The 18,456-nt window shown below is 54.1% G+C and overlaps 1 protein-coding gene across 1 annotated transcript; it reads right to left on the bottom strand.

Annotated features, from left to right (window-relative positions):
• Positions 1–12,367: 12,367 nt before the first annotated feature.
• Positions 12,368–14,896, bottom strand: TLX3 (T cell leukemia homeobox 3). Its single transcript, XM_022595210.3, has 3 exons — positions 14,131–14,896; positions 13,532–13,775; positions 12,368–12,603 (listed from the first exon to the last, which is right to left on the bottom strand). Exons 1-3 carry the CDS (start codon positions 14,690–14,692, stop codon positions 12,393–12,395), a joined length of 1,017 nt encoding a protein of 338 aa, XP_022450918.2. The 5' UTR covers positions 14,693–14,896; the 3' UTR covers positions 12,368–12,392.
• Positions 14,897–18,456: the final 3,560 nt, after the last annotated feature.

The raw sequence follows: 18,456 nt of genomic DNA, 5'->3' as shown, positions 1-18,456 counted from the left end.
GTGAGAGGCCCGCGTACCGCAAAACATAAAAAAATAAATAAAATAAAATAAAATAAAAATAAAAAAAGAAGCTTAGCCTCTCCACATAACAGCTCCGTTACACCGAAAGCCATTGTTCCTAACACCGCAGAGCAGCTCCCAAGTCCCGATGTCCCACTCCCATTCTTTTGGATGGTTACTTTTCATTCCATTGTATGAATGGTTTTATTTTATGAGACCAATCTTTAAATGTTGGACAGACTGTTATCTCCAATTTTTCCGTCTTATAGCCACTGCTGTGATGAACACCCAGGTATATGTAGCTTTGGACACTTATGCTAGTATTCCTAAAATGCCTTTTTAAAAAATTGAGGTGAAATTCACATAACATATAATTAACTGTTTTAATATGTGCAATTCAGTGGCATTTAGTGTATTCACCATGTTGTGCAACCACCAGATCTTAGCTTCAAAGCCTTTTCATCACCCCAGAAAAACACCCCAAATGCCTCCCTTACCTTGTCCCCTAGGATTATTAACCTCTCTTCTGTCTCTACGGGTTTACCTTTTCTGGACATTTCATATAAATGGAATCATACAATCTGTGGCCTTTTGTGCCTGGCTTCTTTCACTTAGCATCATGTTTTTGAGGCTCATCCAAGTTGTATGTAGGTATGGGTACTTCCTTACTTTTTACGGCTGAATAATATTCCATTGTATGTACAGACCACAATTTGTGTATCCATTCATCCCCTGAAGGACTAAAATTCCTTCTCGGAGGGCACAGTCAGGAAGAGCAAGGTGTTCAGAGAGCAGCAAAGGTGGCCCTGGTCACAGGCACTACTTTTGTTCTTCAAGAAGCAGCCCGGCCATTTTGCCGCATATCCTGGAGATCTTCAGTCCAAGAACTTTTGTTAGTTTTGTTTTTTTCTTTTACCTTTTAATCAAGAGTAGGATAAAAGGGTCATCAGCCCTCAAGTGCCTCACGATACGGAGTTTCTCAAAATGGAGAGAAATTGAGCAAGTAACTGGCTTGGTCAGTTTTTATTAACACATGTCAGGAAAAAATCAGCTCACGGTACAAAGGATTCCTGCTGCTCCTAAGACCCGGCCCTTGGGGGCTAGAAAAGATGGCAATAATAATAACCCTTATACTTCAGCCAGGGTTGTGTGGGCTTGGTGGCGGGGAGGGGGATGACTTCCTACAAACAAAATGTATCTATGTAGGGTCAGTTTTTCTCCGGAACACTGCAAACAGAAGCTGTATTTGTCTTTCCTTTTCACTTCCTTGTTCCTTGGTCTTTTAAATCTTTTAAAAAGGGCCTACTATGTGCCAGGCACCAAGGATCTAAAGAAGGTAAGAAATGACCCTGCCCTTGTGAGTTCATGTCACAGAAGGAAGATGGACACATAAAGAAAGAACGTTACGCCTTTGGGACAAGCAGGACAGTGGAAGGATGGGAATGCACCGACCCATCCAGATGAGAATGGAAGCATCAAATGCTTGTCTGAGTGCCTACTTGGCTTGACATCATGGACAAGGGTGCAGGTCAATAATGGGGTTGCTTGTTTTCTCTTCACATCGGTACTGCCTTGTAGGAGACAATGCTCTGAGGTTTCCACAGACCTGGGTTCAAATTCTGCTCCACTCACTAGCTGTGTAACCTCAGGCAAGGGCCTTACCCTTCCAAGGGCTTCACTTCCTGACCTGCAGAATGAGGATAGTGCTAGCTCTCCGCTGTGCAGGTTAAAATAGATGTGTGTAAGCAAATGGTGCATAATAAATACTCAGTGAATATGCATTCTTTCCCCAGTTCCATGTCGATCCATTGTCCCCAGGGCTTCTGAGTTAACAGCAGTCCAGACTCTCAAAGTCCTGTTCTCATCTGGGACTGAAGACCAGCGGTGCCTCTGGAAATGTCTCAGGGGGGCCCCAGACTGGCCTGTGTTCCTCTCCTACTTTGCAGAAACCTTGGTATCTTTTGAGTTAGAATTGGCAGTCTACATCTATGTCCCCAATTTTCCTTCCTTGGTGTGAACTCTCTATTCAGCACCCAGCAAACCCCTTCTAGAGGCAGAGCCTCTCACCTCCAGCCCGTGCTCCCAGGAGCCCCAGAAGCTCTTGAGAATCACCCAAACTGGCCTCCCACAAAAGGTTGCACCACGGTCGCCCTCTCCTGATAAACTGAGCCCCAAGCTGTTAAGATCTCTTCTGTTAGAATTTTTCAACGGTGTCATAAATCTTTTATTAATATTTGGTATTATACTAATTAAAACTGTTCTCTGTATGTATTATTAATTTCCCTAGCACTTCTTGCTGGGGTGATGTTTTCAGCCAGCTAAGCAGAATGTAGCACAGTAAATAAGAAGAAACTCATTTCCAGACAATTAGCCTTGCAGAAAAATAAGTTGGTTAATGGAAGGCATGATGATTACAAATTTTACCTAAATAAACAGGGTATCTTAATGGTAACTCTTCAAGCTAAGTAAACAGATTGGGGTGGTAATGTCCTAAGCAATACTTAAATGTAACTGTTTAATAAATTGGTAAATTACTCATTTCATCTTAGAACAAAATGGTAATACTGTAGTAATAACCTAGTATATATTCCGTAAATATGAAGCATTATCACTTTAGCTCTGTAGAAATCACCACAGTGATATGTCAGCATTGATCTAAAACTGCAGCATTTTATCTCAAGTTTATTACCCATTTTTGAGAATCGCTGAGATTTTCAGAGCATAATGGCAATAAAAGAAGAATTTAAAAAGCGCTTTAATGTGCATAAGTTAATCAGAGGTATCCTCGGGGGGAAAAGGAAATTTGGTAAAACATGAATTATAAGCATCATTTAAACTTACTTTGGACACTAGAGATAATAAATGGCACCATAATTTAGAAATAGCTTTTAACATCAATGACGGTAAGTACCACTTTACTGTTCATAAGAATTGCAGAGCAATGGTGCTGAGGCCAATTTTATTAGCCATTTTTTTCTTTATAAAAGCAATCCAGCCCTTTCCACAACTGAGGAGACAGGAACAAGAGTTACGTGCTAATATGCGAAATGCATTTAAGTTTTTTGAAATAGAGAATAATAAATTGTGCCAAAAGATAGAGTCTGGAGACAAATGAATGATCATTTAAAAAGAATAAGGTGCTCTCAGAGTTTACATATTTGGGGAAACTTGATAAAAAAAAAAAAAGCCAACAAATTGTTCATACATTTTCTCATTTGCCAGAGCGTGCGGGTGTGCTTTCAAATCCGAGAGATGAAGCCATAAATCCCAGCGATTGGAAGATGCCGCAACAGAAATATATTTTTGTAAATTGTCGCCATTGACAAATCATTTTTAAACTATACAGAGTGCAGGTTCAGTCTTCTCTTCAGGGTGCCCAAGCAACCCGCCTGCAGAGAAGCCTCAGACCCTGACCTCTACTTACCAAGCACAGCCCGGCAGGGTAGCGTGGCTCGCAGCTGCAGAGCTCAAGCCGAGCAGACCAAGCTGTAGGTCGGACAGTCGCCAGGACTCACTGAACCACCTACTAAGCGCTCAGCGCGCTAAGCATCATGGGGCCCAGCAGAAGCTCGTCTGTTGCAGCGCATGGCCAGGCTGGCAAAACCTGGCTTCTGTGGGGGAACAAATCCAAGACGTCACCCCACACCCTGCCCTTCAGGATTCAGTAACTCCAGGTTCAAGGTCTGCTTTTCATCTGATGGATTTGAGGACAAACAAAACAATCCACCTTACTTCATCTTCAAGTCTTAGATGCAATTGAGTAACACAGATGTCCACCCTCTCCTGCTTTGGAACATGAATGTATAACAGGCATGCGGTCTTCATCAAAAGCAGCTCCTTCTGGAGGTAGGTGGGGACGGACTTCAGTAGTGCAGCCGGGAGGGAGGCAAGGAGAGGAGTTATTTCCTGGACTCCCTCTGAGGGAAGGAGGCCAGGCTCTTTCTTGCGTGCTTGCAGGCAGAGAGCAGGCTTGCACGCCTTCTGACCATCTCAACGCTGGTTTATCTCTTTGTGTTCATTTTACCTGCAGACACATCATTGTCCTCTCACTAAATATCACTGATGTTCCCCTCCCTCAGAAAGACCAGGAGATATCAAGTATGTCTGGCCTCCTCATGGGAGAAGTCACATTTTGTGTGCGAACTCACCTCCCATAACCATGTCTGCCCCGTCTCTGCAGAGCTACCCCAACCTTGGTTGAAGAGCTCAGCTTTGGAAGCAGATTGGAGCACCCTGGGCTGGTAGATGGAGAACTGTTGTCTTCAGACACCTATGGAAACTTGGGCAAACTACACTTTAAAGTTGCCGAGGCTTAGTGTTTTCTTTCAAAACTGTTTTATGGGCTTCCGTGTGGCGCAGTGGTTAAGAATCCGCCTGCCAATGCAGGGGACACGGGTTCGAGCCCTGGTCCGGGAAGATCCCACATGCTGCAGAGCAACTAAGCCCGGGTGCCACAAGTACAGAGCCTGCGTTCTAGAGCCCACGCTCTAGAGCCCACAAGCCATAACTACTAAACCCGCGTGCCACAACTACTGAAGCCCGCGTGCCTAGAGCCCGTGCTCTGAAATAAGAGAAGCCACTGCCTACGCACCTCAACGAAGAGTAGCCCCCGCTCACTGCAACTAGAGAAAGCCCGCGCGCAGCAACAAAGACCCAGCGCAGCCCAAAATAAATAAATTAAATAAATAAATTTTTAAAAGATTAAAAAAAAAACTGTTTTATAAGATTAAGAGGACTGAGCGAGAAAATATACATAATGTCCCAAGTACAGTGCTCAGCTCATATTAGGTTTTCCCCTCTCTGGAGTCAGAACATCTAGATTCCAATTCATACCCTGTGTTGCTACGTTATTTAAAGTCCCCAAACCTCAAACTTCTCATCTTCAAAATGAGATCTACTTCCTAGGATTGTTTTAAGGGTTAAATGCGATCACTTGGGTAAAACGTCTGGTCCACTGTCACTGTCTAGCCCACAGCAGATGCTCTAGAAATGCTACTTAGTATTATTTTTATTTAATAAACAGGTACTTAGCAGTTGCAGAGTGCCACACAACAGCAACCAAAGTAAATGGAAGCCCCAGAAGGCAACAGAGCACCTGGTTCCACGGACTTAGAATAATCTAGATTTTCCACGCCTAGTCAACAGCCATTTCTAGAAGATTCTCTACGGCGGAGACAGTGCAGACTGAGGTAAATCGGGACTCTAAACTCTGACATAACTGGGTTTGAATTTCTGCTCTACCACTTACTGCCTGACTGTGAGCAAGTTACTCATCTTCTCTGGGTTTGCTTCTTTCTCTCTCTGAGGAGAACCAGAACAATTTATCTTGTGAAAATTAATCTACCACTAATAAGAGCAGTAAATGTATCATAGTGCTTATCGTGCGTCAGGCTCCTGGTGAAGTGCACAAAGGATTATGTCATTTCATCCTCCGACGACCCTGTGAGGAAGATCTGTCCTTACAGAGTACAGATGAGGACACAAAGCCTCAGAGAGGCAAAGTGACTTTTCCAAGGCTACACAGCTAGTGAGTGGCGAAGTTGGATTTTAACCCAGGCCTCTTTACACTCCATACGTGTTGCGGGCATTCTGGCCTCGAGGCAAGCAGCATTTAAGTACCATCTTCCTACCCTGAGCTGAAAATCCTAAGGGTCTGGAGGTTGAGGGCTACACCATGGCTCATCAGTACCCACAGGGGCTCACTAGAGCTTGTTCGTTAGCTTGGGCTGGGGGAGAGGGCAGGAGAAGACCCCTGAATCCCTTAGATGGAGCGCAGGCCAAGCACCTTCCAACCACCTTCAGGGGTCTCAGAAGAGAAATAACAGGGGACAGTAATGGTAGCAGCAGCAACAACAATAATGTTGTAGATACAACCCAAGATGTTCTGGTTTGTGTCTGAAGTTGTTTGGGGACGATAATCTCCAAACCATTCAGAATTCCCTCTGGCAGTCACAGAAGGACACTGGCTTTACTAATAAGCAGGTTTGAGGAGCCTCAATGGGTAAAAACCCATGAGGCAGAGTCAGTGCACTTGGGTTGAAGTCCTGGCCTTTCAAGTCAGATGGCCTTGGGGATATTGCGTCACGTCTCAGAGCCTCAGTCTCCTCATCTGTAAAATGGGGATTGCAATAGTGCCTACCTCCGAGATAGCCCTTGTGAGGATTACATAAGACTGTGCAGATGCTCTCAACACATGGTAACTGCTTTGCGGCCAGAGCCTGGGCTCTGGGCTACAGATCCACTGGGAGCTGGGGACTGGGTGCACAGGCCCATCCCTGCCCATAGGGGCTCCTCCAACAAACGACCTTGAAACTGCAGGTGATTGATAATAAGCAGGACCCCCTCCCAGGGCCCTCTCACTCTGATTTCTCAGGGTTGAGTTTCCTCTCTGCTCTCCGCAACCCCCTCCTCCTTAGTCCCACTACTTCCAAAGAACAAAAGTGTCCCAGCTGTGGCGGCCCAGACAGCGAGTGCGCACTGTTTAGCATACTGGCTATTCACTGGCGCCCCTGAGCCCAGCACCACCTTCTCTAGCCCCAGGGTCTCAGCGGGCCTTGCCCACTATTACCCCTGAGGGCAGACCTTCCTGAGAGCACTGCTCCTTACCACTCCTGCTGGCTGACTTTCTGCTGGCTGGTCTACGCAGGCAGGAGGGAGTGGCTTTTTCCTGGTTGGGGGGATGAAGCGGCAAAGGATGTGCTGCCGACCCAGGTTGCAAGTTTTCGAGAGTTTCAGTGCGTCCCAGATAAATCCATCCATCAGTAGGGCTTGACAGCAAAGCCAGTACATTCCAGGGAGCGGGCCACCACGGGAGCTGCTCAGGGTCTGGAGGCTTTTAAAGCCAGTCTAAGACTCTGCTCCATTTGAAGATTTGGTTTCTTTAAAATCGGGGGAGTCTGGGTCAGCACAAATTTCTCTAATGACCCCGCGGCCGGCGGAGCTTTTGCTGTCTGCGATCTGTGGTTGGGTGGGGACACACAGGGAGCCCAGCCGGCAGACTGCGAGTTTGAGTCGGAGCTCAGTTAAGGCGCGAGTTGAACCTGTGCAGGTCAGCTGCCTTTTCTGCTCCCCAGTTTCCTTATTTAGAATGGGAACACGAGACTCTTTTGGGGATTCAGTGGGATGGTGGAGGGTGTGAAAACCTCTGAACAAATATTCTGCTCAAATATGGTTTTTCTTCTTCCTCTCCACACCAGTTAGGAGCATATTTACAGGGTTTAATAAGTAACTCATTAATTGGCAGCCAGTCTGACACTTACAAGAACAACTTTGTCCAGTCATTTCAACTAAAGTGAGAGGCAGATATGGCCACGGATCTCAGGGTAACACCAGGATACTGCAACCTCTAACCAGATCAACCCAGGCCCAGTTTCCCAGATGACTTCTCCACCAACTCTCCACCTTCAGTGACTGCAGGAGAAGTGACCTCAGTGGGGTCCTGCCCCATTCCTGCCCTTTCGTCCAAAATAGCAACAACTATGAATAAACTCCTACGCAGTTAGGTGTTTAATTAGATTCCTCATCCATAAGTATATTTTAAATGCTTCTATTCTCATAATAAATTGAAGATCAGCTGTACCATAAGCCATGGGTTTTTTTCATTTTCCCTGGAAGACTCCTTAATGACTAGGTAGCCCTAATTTTACAGATGCAGAAACCAAAGCCACGTTCGCAGGGCCACACAGCAAGGGAGTGACAAAACTGAGCAGAGAAATCCGTGCCACCACCGGCTGGGTGGCACGAGGGAAGGCACGGATCACTGTGGCAATTCCAGGAGGATTTTGCGAGTGTCTGAACCAAGAAAGTGCGGTACTGAGTCTGGGCTTCGCCGGGAGGAACCGCTCATAACCGAGCAGATGCTTGGAAACGTGGGGGGCCTCGCCGCCGCGAGTCGGAAGATTTCGTAAAAGGAAAGTCGCCTTCGGTCTTAAGAAACCTTCGCTCTCCAGAATGCGGGCCCCTGCACCACGCCTGCCCTTCTCCGGCCTTGTTCTGCTTGCGTTTGCGCTGAGGCTGAGACTGGGATTTTGGCGAAGGTCCCCTTCAGCGCTCTCGCAGCCTAGGCCCGGTCCTTGGCCTGGAGGTCTCGGCGGGCAGTCCGAGGCCACATCCCGAGGTCCCTAACCGGAGCGCCTAGCTGCGCGGCGAACAGATGCGCACCGCCTGCTGCTGCCCAGGGCCGGCCGCTGAAACGGCGCAGTTGGTGGCCGAACCCTCCGGGGCCAGGCTGCGCGTCCTTAGGCCTCAAGTCCGAGACGAGGGCCGCAAGGCCCCAACTGCTCGAGGAACTGCCGAGGCAGGCGGGCGGGCGGGCGGAGGTTGCCCGGCCCAAGGGCGCAGTGTGGACTCCGGTCTTACCGATGAGCGGGGGCGACCTCATCTCGTCTCGCCGCTCCTGCACCGACGGCAAACGCGGGGAAGCTCGCAAGCCTGGGAGGCGATAGGCGCTGGCGCCCTTGGAACTCAGAGCCCGAGTCCACCACCCAAGATGGAGCAGGAAGGCCCTTCTGCCGCACTGTGACCGCTGGGCCTGGTGTCAGGGTGGCTGCAGGTGTCCCCTAGGCCGCCTCCCTATCCCTTTGCTAAGCAAAGTCCTCCCAAAAGTCCTCCCAAGTATTAGAGCGCTTTGTTTGGGAGGGAGCGCCAGTCCGCCGGCGATGCGCGACCCAGAACTAATTTCTGATTTCTTTGAGCCTTAGTTTTTTCAACTGCAAAATGGGGAGGGGCATCCAAACCTCGCAGAGACTGGGTGCGGGTCATCGTCAACCACACATTGCGTGCAAAGCTCGCGGTCCGCGGCCGGCGTTGTACAGGGAGCTGCTGAAGGGAGCGGCCAGCCCCAGAGTGTCTGTCTCTGTCTCTGTCTCTCTCTCTGTCTGTCTCTGTCTCTCTCTCTCCCCCCCCTCCCCTTCCCACCTCCCTCCCTGGCTCTGACCCGCCCGGGTCCCCACTACATCGCCCAACCCCACACTCCACCGGCTGCGGAGCATCCCAGGGAGCTGAGGTCGGGCCTAACTCCGCGTGCCTGGGCGGGGCAGCCTCGCCGGTCTTTGCGGACGCCTGGGGCCCAACCCCCGCCCCCACCCTGCCCGCGGGTGGAGCCCAGCAACCGGCGCTCGGGGAGAGCTCCCGCGACCAGTTCGCCTGGGTCGCGAAGCTGCCTCGTGCCTCCTTGTCCGGCATCTGTAAAATGGGTGCAACTTCAGAGACTCTCCAAACGAGACTAGGGAAGGCCGCGGGGAAGGGCGACGAGGCGAAGCGTCCAGCCCTTGCCCAGAGACCGGCTGCTTCTTGTCCTCAATCCCCTCCGGGGACGTTGGCCTGGCTGAACGTCCACACTCACCCGCCTACCTCCAGAGCCTCAGGCGCTTCCTCCGGCCGAGGTGGGGCCTCATGTTGGGAGACGATCCAGAAGGAGGCGCCCTTGTGGGCCTCCCAGCCTACTCCAGATTCCCGTTCTCCTAAACTCAGCTTCAGGGGCGCGTGCCTGGTCCGGGTATTTCCGCGCCGCGACTGTGCCTCACAGTCCTCCCGGTGTGGGGACTGGGAGCTGTGTCCCTCAGCGGGGCGTCCTCGGGCTCTCATCCGGCGCAGCCGCAGTGGAAATGGCGGCGACCTCCAGGCTTTGCACAGCGGGAGGAGGGCGTTAGGCGCTAAAAGCCCTGGCTTGGCTCAGCAATTCCTCCCACCTGTTGGGGGCGCCCACACTGCCCTGGGTGCGCGTGGTTGGGTGACGGTCACCACCCGGCCCCACACAAGTGGGCTGAGCCCCCCTAACTTGAAGAGACCCCTAGCCGTTCTCTGGCTGGGCAAGGCTTCGCTGGGACAAAGCGCTCAGGGAGAGCAAACGCCCGCGAAGTCACTGGTTGGGGAAAAACTGCCCCCTCTCCCCTAGGGCCGCAGCGGCACTGGGTCCCTGTCCCCGGGCCTGCCTGAAAGCCCAGCCCGGCTGGCCTCTCGTTCAGAGACCTTTTGCGCAAAGTCAGGCACCGGAGAGGGAAAAAGATGTGTGTGCGTTCCCCAAAAAGGCCCGAGAATCGAGGGTCCCTCTGGTAGAACAGCAAACATAATTTAGAAAAAAAACAAAAACCACTAAGCCCTGTTATGGAGGAATAGAATAAAAGCGAGGGAAAATAGAAAGCGATACCAGTGCCCGAGGAGGGGCCCTGCTTGTTCAGCAAAGGCAAAGACGGTCGCTCTGGTTTTTAGATATTCAAGTCCCCAGCCGAAGGGCCAACCTTTCCCATCCTGATGACGGCGTTTACTACGATTTTTTTTTTTTTTTTAAAGCGGAGAAAATAGAAGCATTTCAGGAAAACACCCAAGGAAGAGACCTGAAGCTCTGAGTCACCCTAGTTCTTCTCTGGGGTGTCTGGGAGTCCCCAGGGCTTGGAGGTGGGGATGAGGGCAGAAACGCTGCAGCTCCAGCTCTTTCTTAGACTCCCTCCCCTTCCTAGAGGCCTGCAGTGCAGACAATACCGCTGCCCGCCTGCAACGAAGGCGCCCAATATACCCGAGCCTGCAGGGTGCCGCGAGGCCCCGAGGGAGGCAGGGCGATGAGGCTGGCGGGGCTGCTACAGGGCCTCCGAGATCGCACCCAGAAGGGTTTAGCCTTAAGGAGACCCGGGGAGCCCGGCCTGGAGGGGGGAAGGAGAGACACAGAGACCGGGACTGAGAGAGGTAGAGGCAAAGAGATTTTGGAAGACAAGAAGGGGAAAACAAGGACAAAAAGAGAGGAGGGAAGTAAGGAGACAGAACGCGAGAGTCGGAAATGGGAGAAAGGATAGGACAAAGAAAGATGAAAAACTGAAAGCAATAGAGAACGAACTATACAGAGGAACATAAAACTGTAAAGAAAAGTTAAAAAGATATAGTAACAGAGACCAAGAGTAACAGAGGAGGAAACAGAATATTGTGGAGAAAGAAATGGAGAGGCCAGAAAATAAGAAAAGTTTTTAAAAGACTGAAAGGGAGAATGGTAAAAGGAAAAAAAATCAACGAGCAAGATGAAATGTTCACGGACGCTGCGAGTGTGTGTTTGTCGTTGTTATAAGGGGCCACCTGCTCCAGATCTCGTGATCCCGAAACTTCTAGCTTTTGAGCCGAGGTAAAGCGGGTGGACTGGGCCACGCCGCTTTCACACCTGGGCTTGGAGTCCTGGGCGTTCCGGGCGCCCCGCCCCCTCCTGTCTAGTGACGCCACCACGGCTGCAGTGAAGTCACGTGACATCACGCTCCACCGGCGGTCCCACGCAACCCAGAAGGGCGAGGGTGTCCCGGGGTTGTGCGCTACACTTGCTCCCCAGACGCCGAGCGTTTGGAGAGCCAGGCAGCGCGCCTGCTCTGCGCGCACAGGCCGCGCGCAGCGCGCCCAGATCCTCTCAAACCTGTCGGAGGGGCCCGCACAGGGCCTCTCTAGAAAGAGAGAGGACAGTGGGTTGTGGGTTGTGGGAGGGAGGGGGCGTGGGCTTCGCGTCCCAGGAAGTTCGAGGTCACCGTGCCTCCCACCCCTTAGGTGGGTTTGACTTGGGACGGTCTAAGTACCCGTCCAGGCGGGGCCTTTCACTCCCCAACTCTGCCTGGCGCTGCTCTGCGACCTCTGAGCCTAGAGTGCCCTTCCCACGTCCACCCCATCCCGCGGGCTCCCGGACTGCGGGCGGCCGGCACGCACTGACCTGCACCGCGGATCCTCCGCGGGGCCCCGAGCCGGGGTTCGAGGTGAGGCGAATACCGACGAGGCTCGGAGAAGTGGACGCTCGCCCGCACACCGCCGCTCGGCCTCTACCGCCGCAGGGGGTGGGGCGCAGGGTCGGGAGTCGCCGAGCATTATTGGAACGAAAACGAAATAAAAGCGGCGTTAAGTGAAATAGCTAACTTTTTTATTAAATAAAACGACTTAAATAAAAGGAACGGAAAAGGAGAAGGGTGGACCCAGCCTCAACGCAGGGTGCCCCAGCCCCTGGCGCTTCCCCCAGTCGCCTGATCGGCCGCCCCTCCTCCAGTGGCCCCCGCGGGGGAAGCAGGTGGCCGGTTTCTAAAGAAAAAAGCCAAAACTTTTATTATTTACACGTTTGGGCAAAAGTACAAAGTATAATACAGGCGCCCGGCCCGGGGGCTGCGGGCGAGGGGCGGAGAAACGTAAGGCGCTTTCTTTGTCAGGCCCGGGCCTCGGGCGGGACTGGGCGCGGGGCGGGGGCTCGGATTGTGCAGTCGCGCGGAGCCCGGGCCCAGCCCCCCTCCGCAGGCGGCGGGGATGCGGCCGCGCCCCGGGGCCTACTTGAGCTTGGCTGGCCCTTCCCATCTCGGCCTCGATTCCCCCCCAGACCGGCTGGGGGGCCGGGGCGCCCCGCCGGGTCGGGGCGGCGATACTTGGTGACGGTGCGCGCTGGCGGCTCACACCAGAGAGGTGACGGCGGGGACCTTGGAGCTATCCTCCTCCCAGGGCTGCAGATTCTGCAGAGCAAACAGCGAAGAGTTGTGCAGACAGAGCGGGTCGGGCTGGATAGAGTCGTTGAGGCTCTTTTGGAAGGCGTCGTGTTGCAGCTGCAGCATGAGCCGACTCGCCTGCTGCCGCTCCGCCTCCCGCTCCTCCGCCGTCTGCCGCCTGCACCGGGGGAGGGAGAGGGACAGCACCGTCAGGCACCCGGCACCGCGGGGCCGCCGGCGGGGCCCCCACCCGCCCGGGAGCCAAGGCCAGCCGGGAGCCTCGAGGCGCAGAGTCAGTCTGCTTCCCCGCCGGCCTTGTGCGCCGGGGACCCGCGGGTCCGCGGAGTGGGTTGGGATGGTTTGTTTTTGTTGTGCGCGGGGAGATCGCCGGGAGGAAACTCCGCCCGCCGCCCACTTGCACACCCGGGTATTGTGGCTTCGCCAACAACAAAGATTGTTTCTTTGCGGGGTAACAAGGGCAGGGCGTGTGTGTAACTGACTAGGCCCTACAGGCAGCCGGGTCACTGGGGTCCGCGGGTGGGCGGGCAGGCTCTGCACCTCGCGGTGTCCCCGGGTCCGGTCAGCCTCATCCGGTTCTCCCAGGCTCTGTCTCAAACCCCTCTTGCAGGACGCGATCGCTTCGCCGTTCACGGGTTGGATCGAAAGAGCGATCGGATAAAAACAGGGCTGGAGTCGGGATGGGGAGCTAGAGCGGGAACCCGGAGCCCCGCGCGGATTGTCGGGAATCGGAAGGGCAGGGGGCAAGCGGGAGGGTTTAGCGGAGCGCGAGAGGCCCGGGATGGGGTGGGGTGTTGGCGGGGGGCAGGTGAGAGGAAACCGAGCGAGCGCAGGAGACCGAATAAAACACCGAGAGAGTTGGAGAGGCTCAAGAAAGCGACACAGGGATGGGAATGGAGGAGAATTCCAGACACGGATGAGGACAGGCGCGCGGGAGGGCGAGCTGGGAGATAAAACCTGGGAAGGAGGGGGGAGGTGCAGCCCTAGGAGGGCGAGTAGGGGGTAGCGCAGGGTGGGGAGAACGCGAGGCTCCGGCGCGGGGCGGGCGAAGGGCCGGTGCAAGGTGGGCCGGGCCAGGCCTCTCTCACCGCCACTTGGTCCTCCGGTTTTGGAACCAGGTCTTGACCTGCGCGTCCGTCATTTTGAGGGATTTAGCGAGCGCCGCCCTCTCGGCCGAGGCCAGATACTTCTGGCGGTGGAAGCGCTTTTCCAGCTCGCAGATCTGCACCCGAGAAAAGGACGTACGCGGCTTCTTACGCTTGGGCGGCGTCCTGTTCTGGTAAGGGTGGCCGATGCGCCGGGTCACGGTGAAGGGCGTGAGCGCCGCCGCCGCTGCGGAGACACACGAGGCCCCCTGAAGCCCGGCCCAGCTCGACTGCCGTTCAGGCACCATGCGGACCCGGTGCCGCCCGGTGGGGCGCAGAGTACTACGCTATTTCGTTGGTCCCGAGGGTCCCCAGCGGCACCAAGCCGGTTGGGAGATGTCCCCCTCTTTCCCCGGGCACAGGCTTATTTCCCCCAAACTCTCTGATTTTTCTCCCCTCTATGGTTGCCCGGGGCCCTGGGCGCTGAGGCCTCCACCGCACTTGGGCCTCCGGAACCGTTTCCCCGAGTGAAGCACGTAGGGCGCGGCGCCTCTGGCCCCGGGAGGGCCGAGGCCCGGCGCCTTTTTGGACACCCTGCTCACCTGTGAAACGGTCTTTTACGAAGCGGCGGCTGCTCTCCATCCAGGGGAAATTGAGGCCGCCCAGGCTGGAGACCGTGGGCACGGAGGGCATGGCAGGTAGCGCGCTAGGCAGAGGCGGCGGCACGGCCCCGGGCAGCGGCCTGTGCGCTGGCACTCGGATCACGCCGGCGGGCGCCAGGCTCAGGTTGACACTGTAAGATCCCGCGTCCTCGAAGGGCGCGCCGAGGCCGGCAAAGGAGGTGGGCAGAGACGGGTATGTGGCGCCCGGACGGCCCCCGGGGGGCCCTCCCAGGTAGTTGGCGCCGTCGGGGCCCCGCGGGGCTGGTGCGCTGTCCTGGTCCGGGCTGTTGAGGATCTGGTCGATGCCGAAGCTGATGGGCTCGTGCGGGTGCGGGGTCTGCGCGCTGGCTGGCGCCTCCATCCTGGGCGGGAGGAAGGGCTGGGCTGGGCTGGGCGGGGAGGCGGCTGGGTCCCCGTTACGGCGCGGCCATGGAGCGCCCGGCGCCTCTCGTCGCACTGAAACTTTGCCAAGAGTGCGCGGGCCCGACAGGCTCTGTGTCATCTTTCTTGAACCGAACCTGGAGTTTCCGCTGCTAATTCCTCTCCCGCCGCAGCCATTGGCTGCGATCAACAAGCCTCTCTCCTCCCATTGGCTCCTGGCTTTCAATAAAGGCCTAATTCATGGAAATAGGAGCTTAGGGACTGTTCCAAGGTGACATCATTTTAACAAACGAACAATAGGTCAAATTTATTAGCCGGGATAATGGGCGGCGGATATTAGCGCCTGAACCACAGCCTCCCAAACCCGAAATCTAACGAAGCTGCAATTAGGAGACGTTCCCCGCTCCTCCCGGCTGGGGCAGCTTCCCCGCCGCCGAGCGGGGCGGGCAGGGCGCTCTGCTGGTGAAATTGTCATTTGCTGAGGGGGGTTTCGTTTTCTTCCAAAATTTTTTTTTTTTCATCTGAGCAAAACCCAAACAATATGAATCCTTTCAATTACAATGGAGTTGCAACTCCGGAACGACCCTGCGGAATCCGCGGCAGCGTCCTGGACACCCCACCGCCTCGGGAGCAACGAAAGGGGCGCACCGTGGGGCGCAAGCTGTGCGCTGCCTGCGCGCGGGGTGAGGACAGCACCGGAGCATGCCCCGCGCTCCCGAGGACACCGACCCGCTTGGGGAGAATTCACCCCCGCCCGGGCTTCGGCCGCGGCGTCGCAGCCACTTTAGAGACGCTCCCTGGCACCCACCCGGCAAGCGGACCGAGGCGAGACTCTCAGGTGCCCACGCGTGCCAGGCCCGGCTGAACGGGACCCGGGGTCGCCCGGTGGGGAGCGAGATCCGGTCCCTCGAAATTCGTTGCAGGATGGACGGGACTGTGGACCCGCGGGGAGACCTGCCCGAGGGGCGGCAGGTGTCGAGACCTGGGATTACCGAGGGGCAAGGACGGGGGAGGGTCATATTTAGAGCAAATAGCGGGATTTCTTTGGGTAACCCTGGGCGCTGAGACCACTCCTTGCTTTGCCCGCGCCCTCGGAGGCTGTGCAGGCGGGCCAAGGGGCACCGGTGACAGGACGGCGTGCAGGGCGGCCAACCCCCCTAGCCCCCCCCCCAGTCTCATCTGTCTCCCCAGGGAAGGTTTACAGAATCGTTTTCTACCTGCTAATTCTAAAATCGTTAGGTGCAAACTGACTGCTGACCGCTTAGCAGGGCCTCCCTTGTGCTCCTCGTCTTGCCGATGTGGTGAGAGCTGGGATGCTCCATTGGCCAGAAGGGTGTTTGTATTTGGGCCAGGTCACATCCTAGCTGAGTGACCTTGAGCAAGGGACTCATAGCTTTAGGCTTTGGTTTCCTCGTTTGTAAAACAGAATGCGTGAATTGCGAGATGGTCTCGAGCAGCGAGTGAGATGTGGAGAGCGCACGGGGTTAGGGCCTGGCAGGTAATAGGAAACAGGAAGCTGTGGCTGCCCTCCCCACCCGCCCAGCGTGACAGTTGATGTGTTATTCTTAAGATGCCTGTTTATTTGTTTGCGGTTTTATTTTATTTGCGGAGGCTCAGTATCTTGGAGAGAGAGGTGTATTTGTCTACGGTGGGGTCAGTCTCAGGGGGCCAGGAAGGGCAGGGGGCAGCAGAATTACTAGATTCTTCCTAGTAATGTGCCCCCAACAAGGAGAGGCCTCAGGACTTACAATCTTAAGGCCTGGAAGCCTGAGTCAACACCCCCTCTGTGACCTTGGGCAAGTCTCTGGCCCTGGCAGAACCTCAGTGTTGGGTGGGGAGAATGAGGTGTCTGGGCAGAGGGGGGTGAGGAGAGCAGGGCTCCTGGGCCCTGGGCAAGCCCTCCTCCACTGCCCTCTGCAGACCAGGACCTTCAGATGGAGTTTCGCTGTTGCTCTGAGCTGGGGGCCTCCTGCTTCTAACTCAGGCTCTGCCACTGGGGGGCCTGGGGGTTGTGGGGTCTCTCTTGCATCTCCTGGAGCCTCATTTTCCTTATTTGTAAAACAGAAAGGGTAATAGCTACCCCCAGGGTGGCTGTGAGAAGTAAATGAGAGAAGGTCTGTGGAATTGCCTGGGAGACACTCTGGCGGTTATGTAATAATAACTTTAATGGCAACAATAGAGCAACTGTGAGTTGAGAACTTAGCACATGCCAGGCAAGGGCTGGGGCACTTATTTATTCCTCACGACAACCCTGTGTGGAAAGGGCTGCTCTCAACCCCATCTTGTACCTGATGAGCTGACTGAGGCTGAGTTCTGAGACTCACGCTGACTCAGAGGCCGGTGAAGGCTCTCCACCAGCAGCTCCACTTCCTTCCTGGCTTCCAGATCCCTGGATCCCAGGCCTGTCTTTGCTGCTTCCTGGCTCTGTTACATGGAATAGCAAGGCCCACGCTGCACACGTAGGTGGGCAGGCACAGAGATAGGGAGAAGATGTGGGTGGTGTGGCCAACATTGCTCCCAGGGCATGGTGAGTGGCCCAGTGCTTAAGAGTTGGATTCCTACCTCTGTTTATCAGCTGTGGGCTAGGGAAGTCTCTTTGTGCCTCAGTTTCCCCATCTGGTAAAGCACCAGTACCAACATCGTGGGATTGAATGAGCTCATTCAAGTAAGCATTCGGCACAGCGCCTGGGGTAGGGAAGGGCTCCACCTCACTGTGCCCCGCTGCCTGGGACCCTGAGCTTCTCAGGCATCCAGCAGTAGGCGCTTTGGACCACTGGGCACAAACCCCCCCTTCTTTCCCAACCCAGAAAGAACAGAGCTGTCAGGCAGCTCAGGAAAAGGAGTAAATGGCGCGGGTAGCAGTTTCTGGGACAGCGTTTTCAATGTGTGTTCCGATGAGCGGCATCAGCCTCACCTGGGAATTCGTTAGGAATGCGCATTCTTGGACCCTAGCCCAGACCTGCTGAATCAGAAACGCTGGGGTTGGGTTCAGCACTCTGTGTTTAACAAGCCCCCCAGGTGATTGAGACGCCTGCTCAAATTCAGAAGCCGGTGCCCAGAATATTGCCCATTTCATCCAAGTTTTCAAATTCATTGTTGTAACACTGTGGGAAGATTCTCTCCTGTTTTGAAACCCCCATGTTGAATCTGTGTTGACATCCTCTGCGTCTCGTTCTCGCTGTTACTCAGTTGTGCCTTTTGATCATATTTGCCAAAGGTTTGTCTATTTTACTGGTCTTAAAGAAAGACTTTTATTTCATTATCCTCTTTTAAAATATCATCTCCTTCAGGAACGGTTTGCTTTATTTTTATTTGTTAATTTCTTCTTTGTTTGTTGAGGTGAAATTTTAGTTCCTTTTGGTCATTCTTCCTTGTTTTTTATTAAATACATTTAAGGCCAGACATTCTCCTCTGAGCACTGTTTTGGCCAAATATTGTTTGATATGTATTTAGTGTTCCTGAAATTGTAATTTTTTGCTGTCCATTCTTACCTGCTATCAACTGAACAATGACAGAGATGGAGATACACACGCACACACACACACACACACACACACAGATGAGAAAATCTCTAAGATCTGGGAGCTGGTGGCTCAGACTCATGAGGCCAGAAAGACTTCCAGGATGGAGTGCATCCTCTCCTTCTCCCGATTCAGAAGATGGGAGAAGGGATAGCACTGCTGGAGGTCTTGCTGGGTGTCATATAGGAGACAGAGGGGGGATTTAGGGATGAGAGTCAGGATGTCGGCATTTCCAGTTGTCCACATGCAGGAGGACCCAGTTCGGGCTCACTCTACCGCCGACTTCCTGTGTAAACTGGGAATCAATTTCCCTGTCTGTAAAATGGGGTAGGGTTTGAATCAGGGCTCTTAAACATATTTGGGT

The sequence above is a fragment of the Delphinapterus leucas genome, chromosome 3 (genome assembly GCF_059928025.1).
Source record: "Delphinapterus leucas isolate spDelLeu-1000000601 "Yukka" chromosome 3, BTC_Dleu_Yukka2, whole genome shotgun sequence".
Taxonomy (NCBI): domain Eukaryota; kingdom Metazoa; phylum Chordata; class Mammalia; order Artiodactyla; family Monodontidae; genus Delphinapterus; species Delphinapterus leucas.
Note: the sequence above shows the minus strand (reverse complement) of the source record. Positions and strands in the feature narration are given on the sequence as shown.

Excerpts from the sequence above, each read along its gene's own strand:
- TLX3 (XM_022595210.3), bottom strand. The coding sequence starts at position 14,692 with ATGACACAGAGCCTGTCGGGCCCGCGCACTCTTGGCAAAGTTTCAGTG. Across the intron at positions 13,776-14,130 it reads CGTAAAAGACCGTTTCACAG|CGGCGGCGGCGCTCACGCCC; the intron begins GTGAGCAGGGTG and ends GTGTCTCCGCAG. Across the intron at positions 12,604-13,531 it reads AACCGGAGGACCAAGTGGCG|GCGGCAGACGGCGGAGGAGC; the intron begins GTGAGAGAGGCC and ends CCCCCGGTGCAG.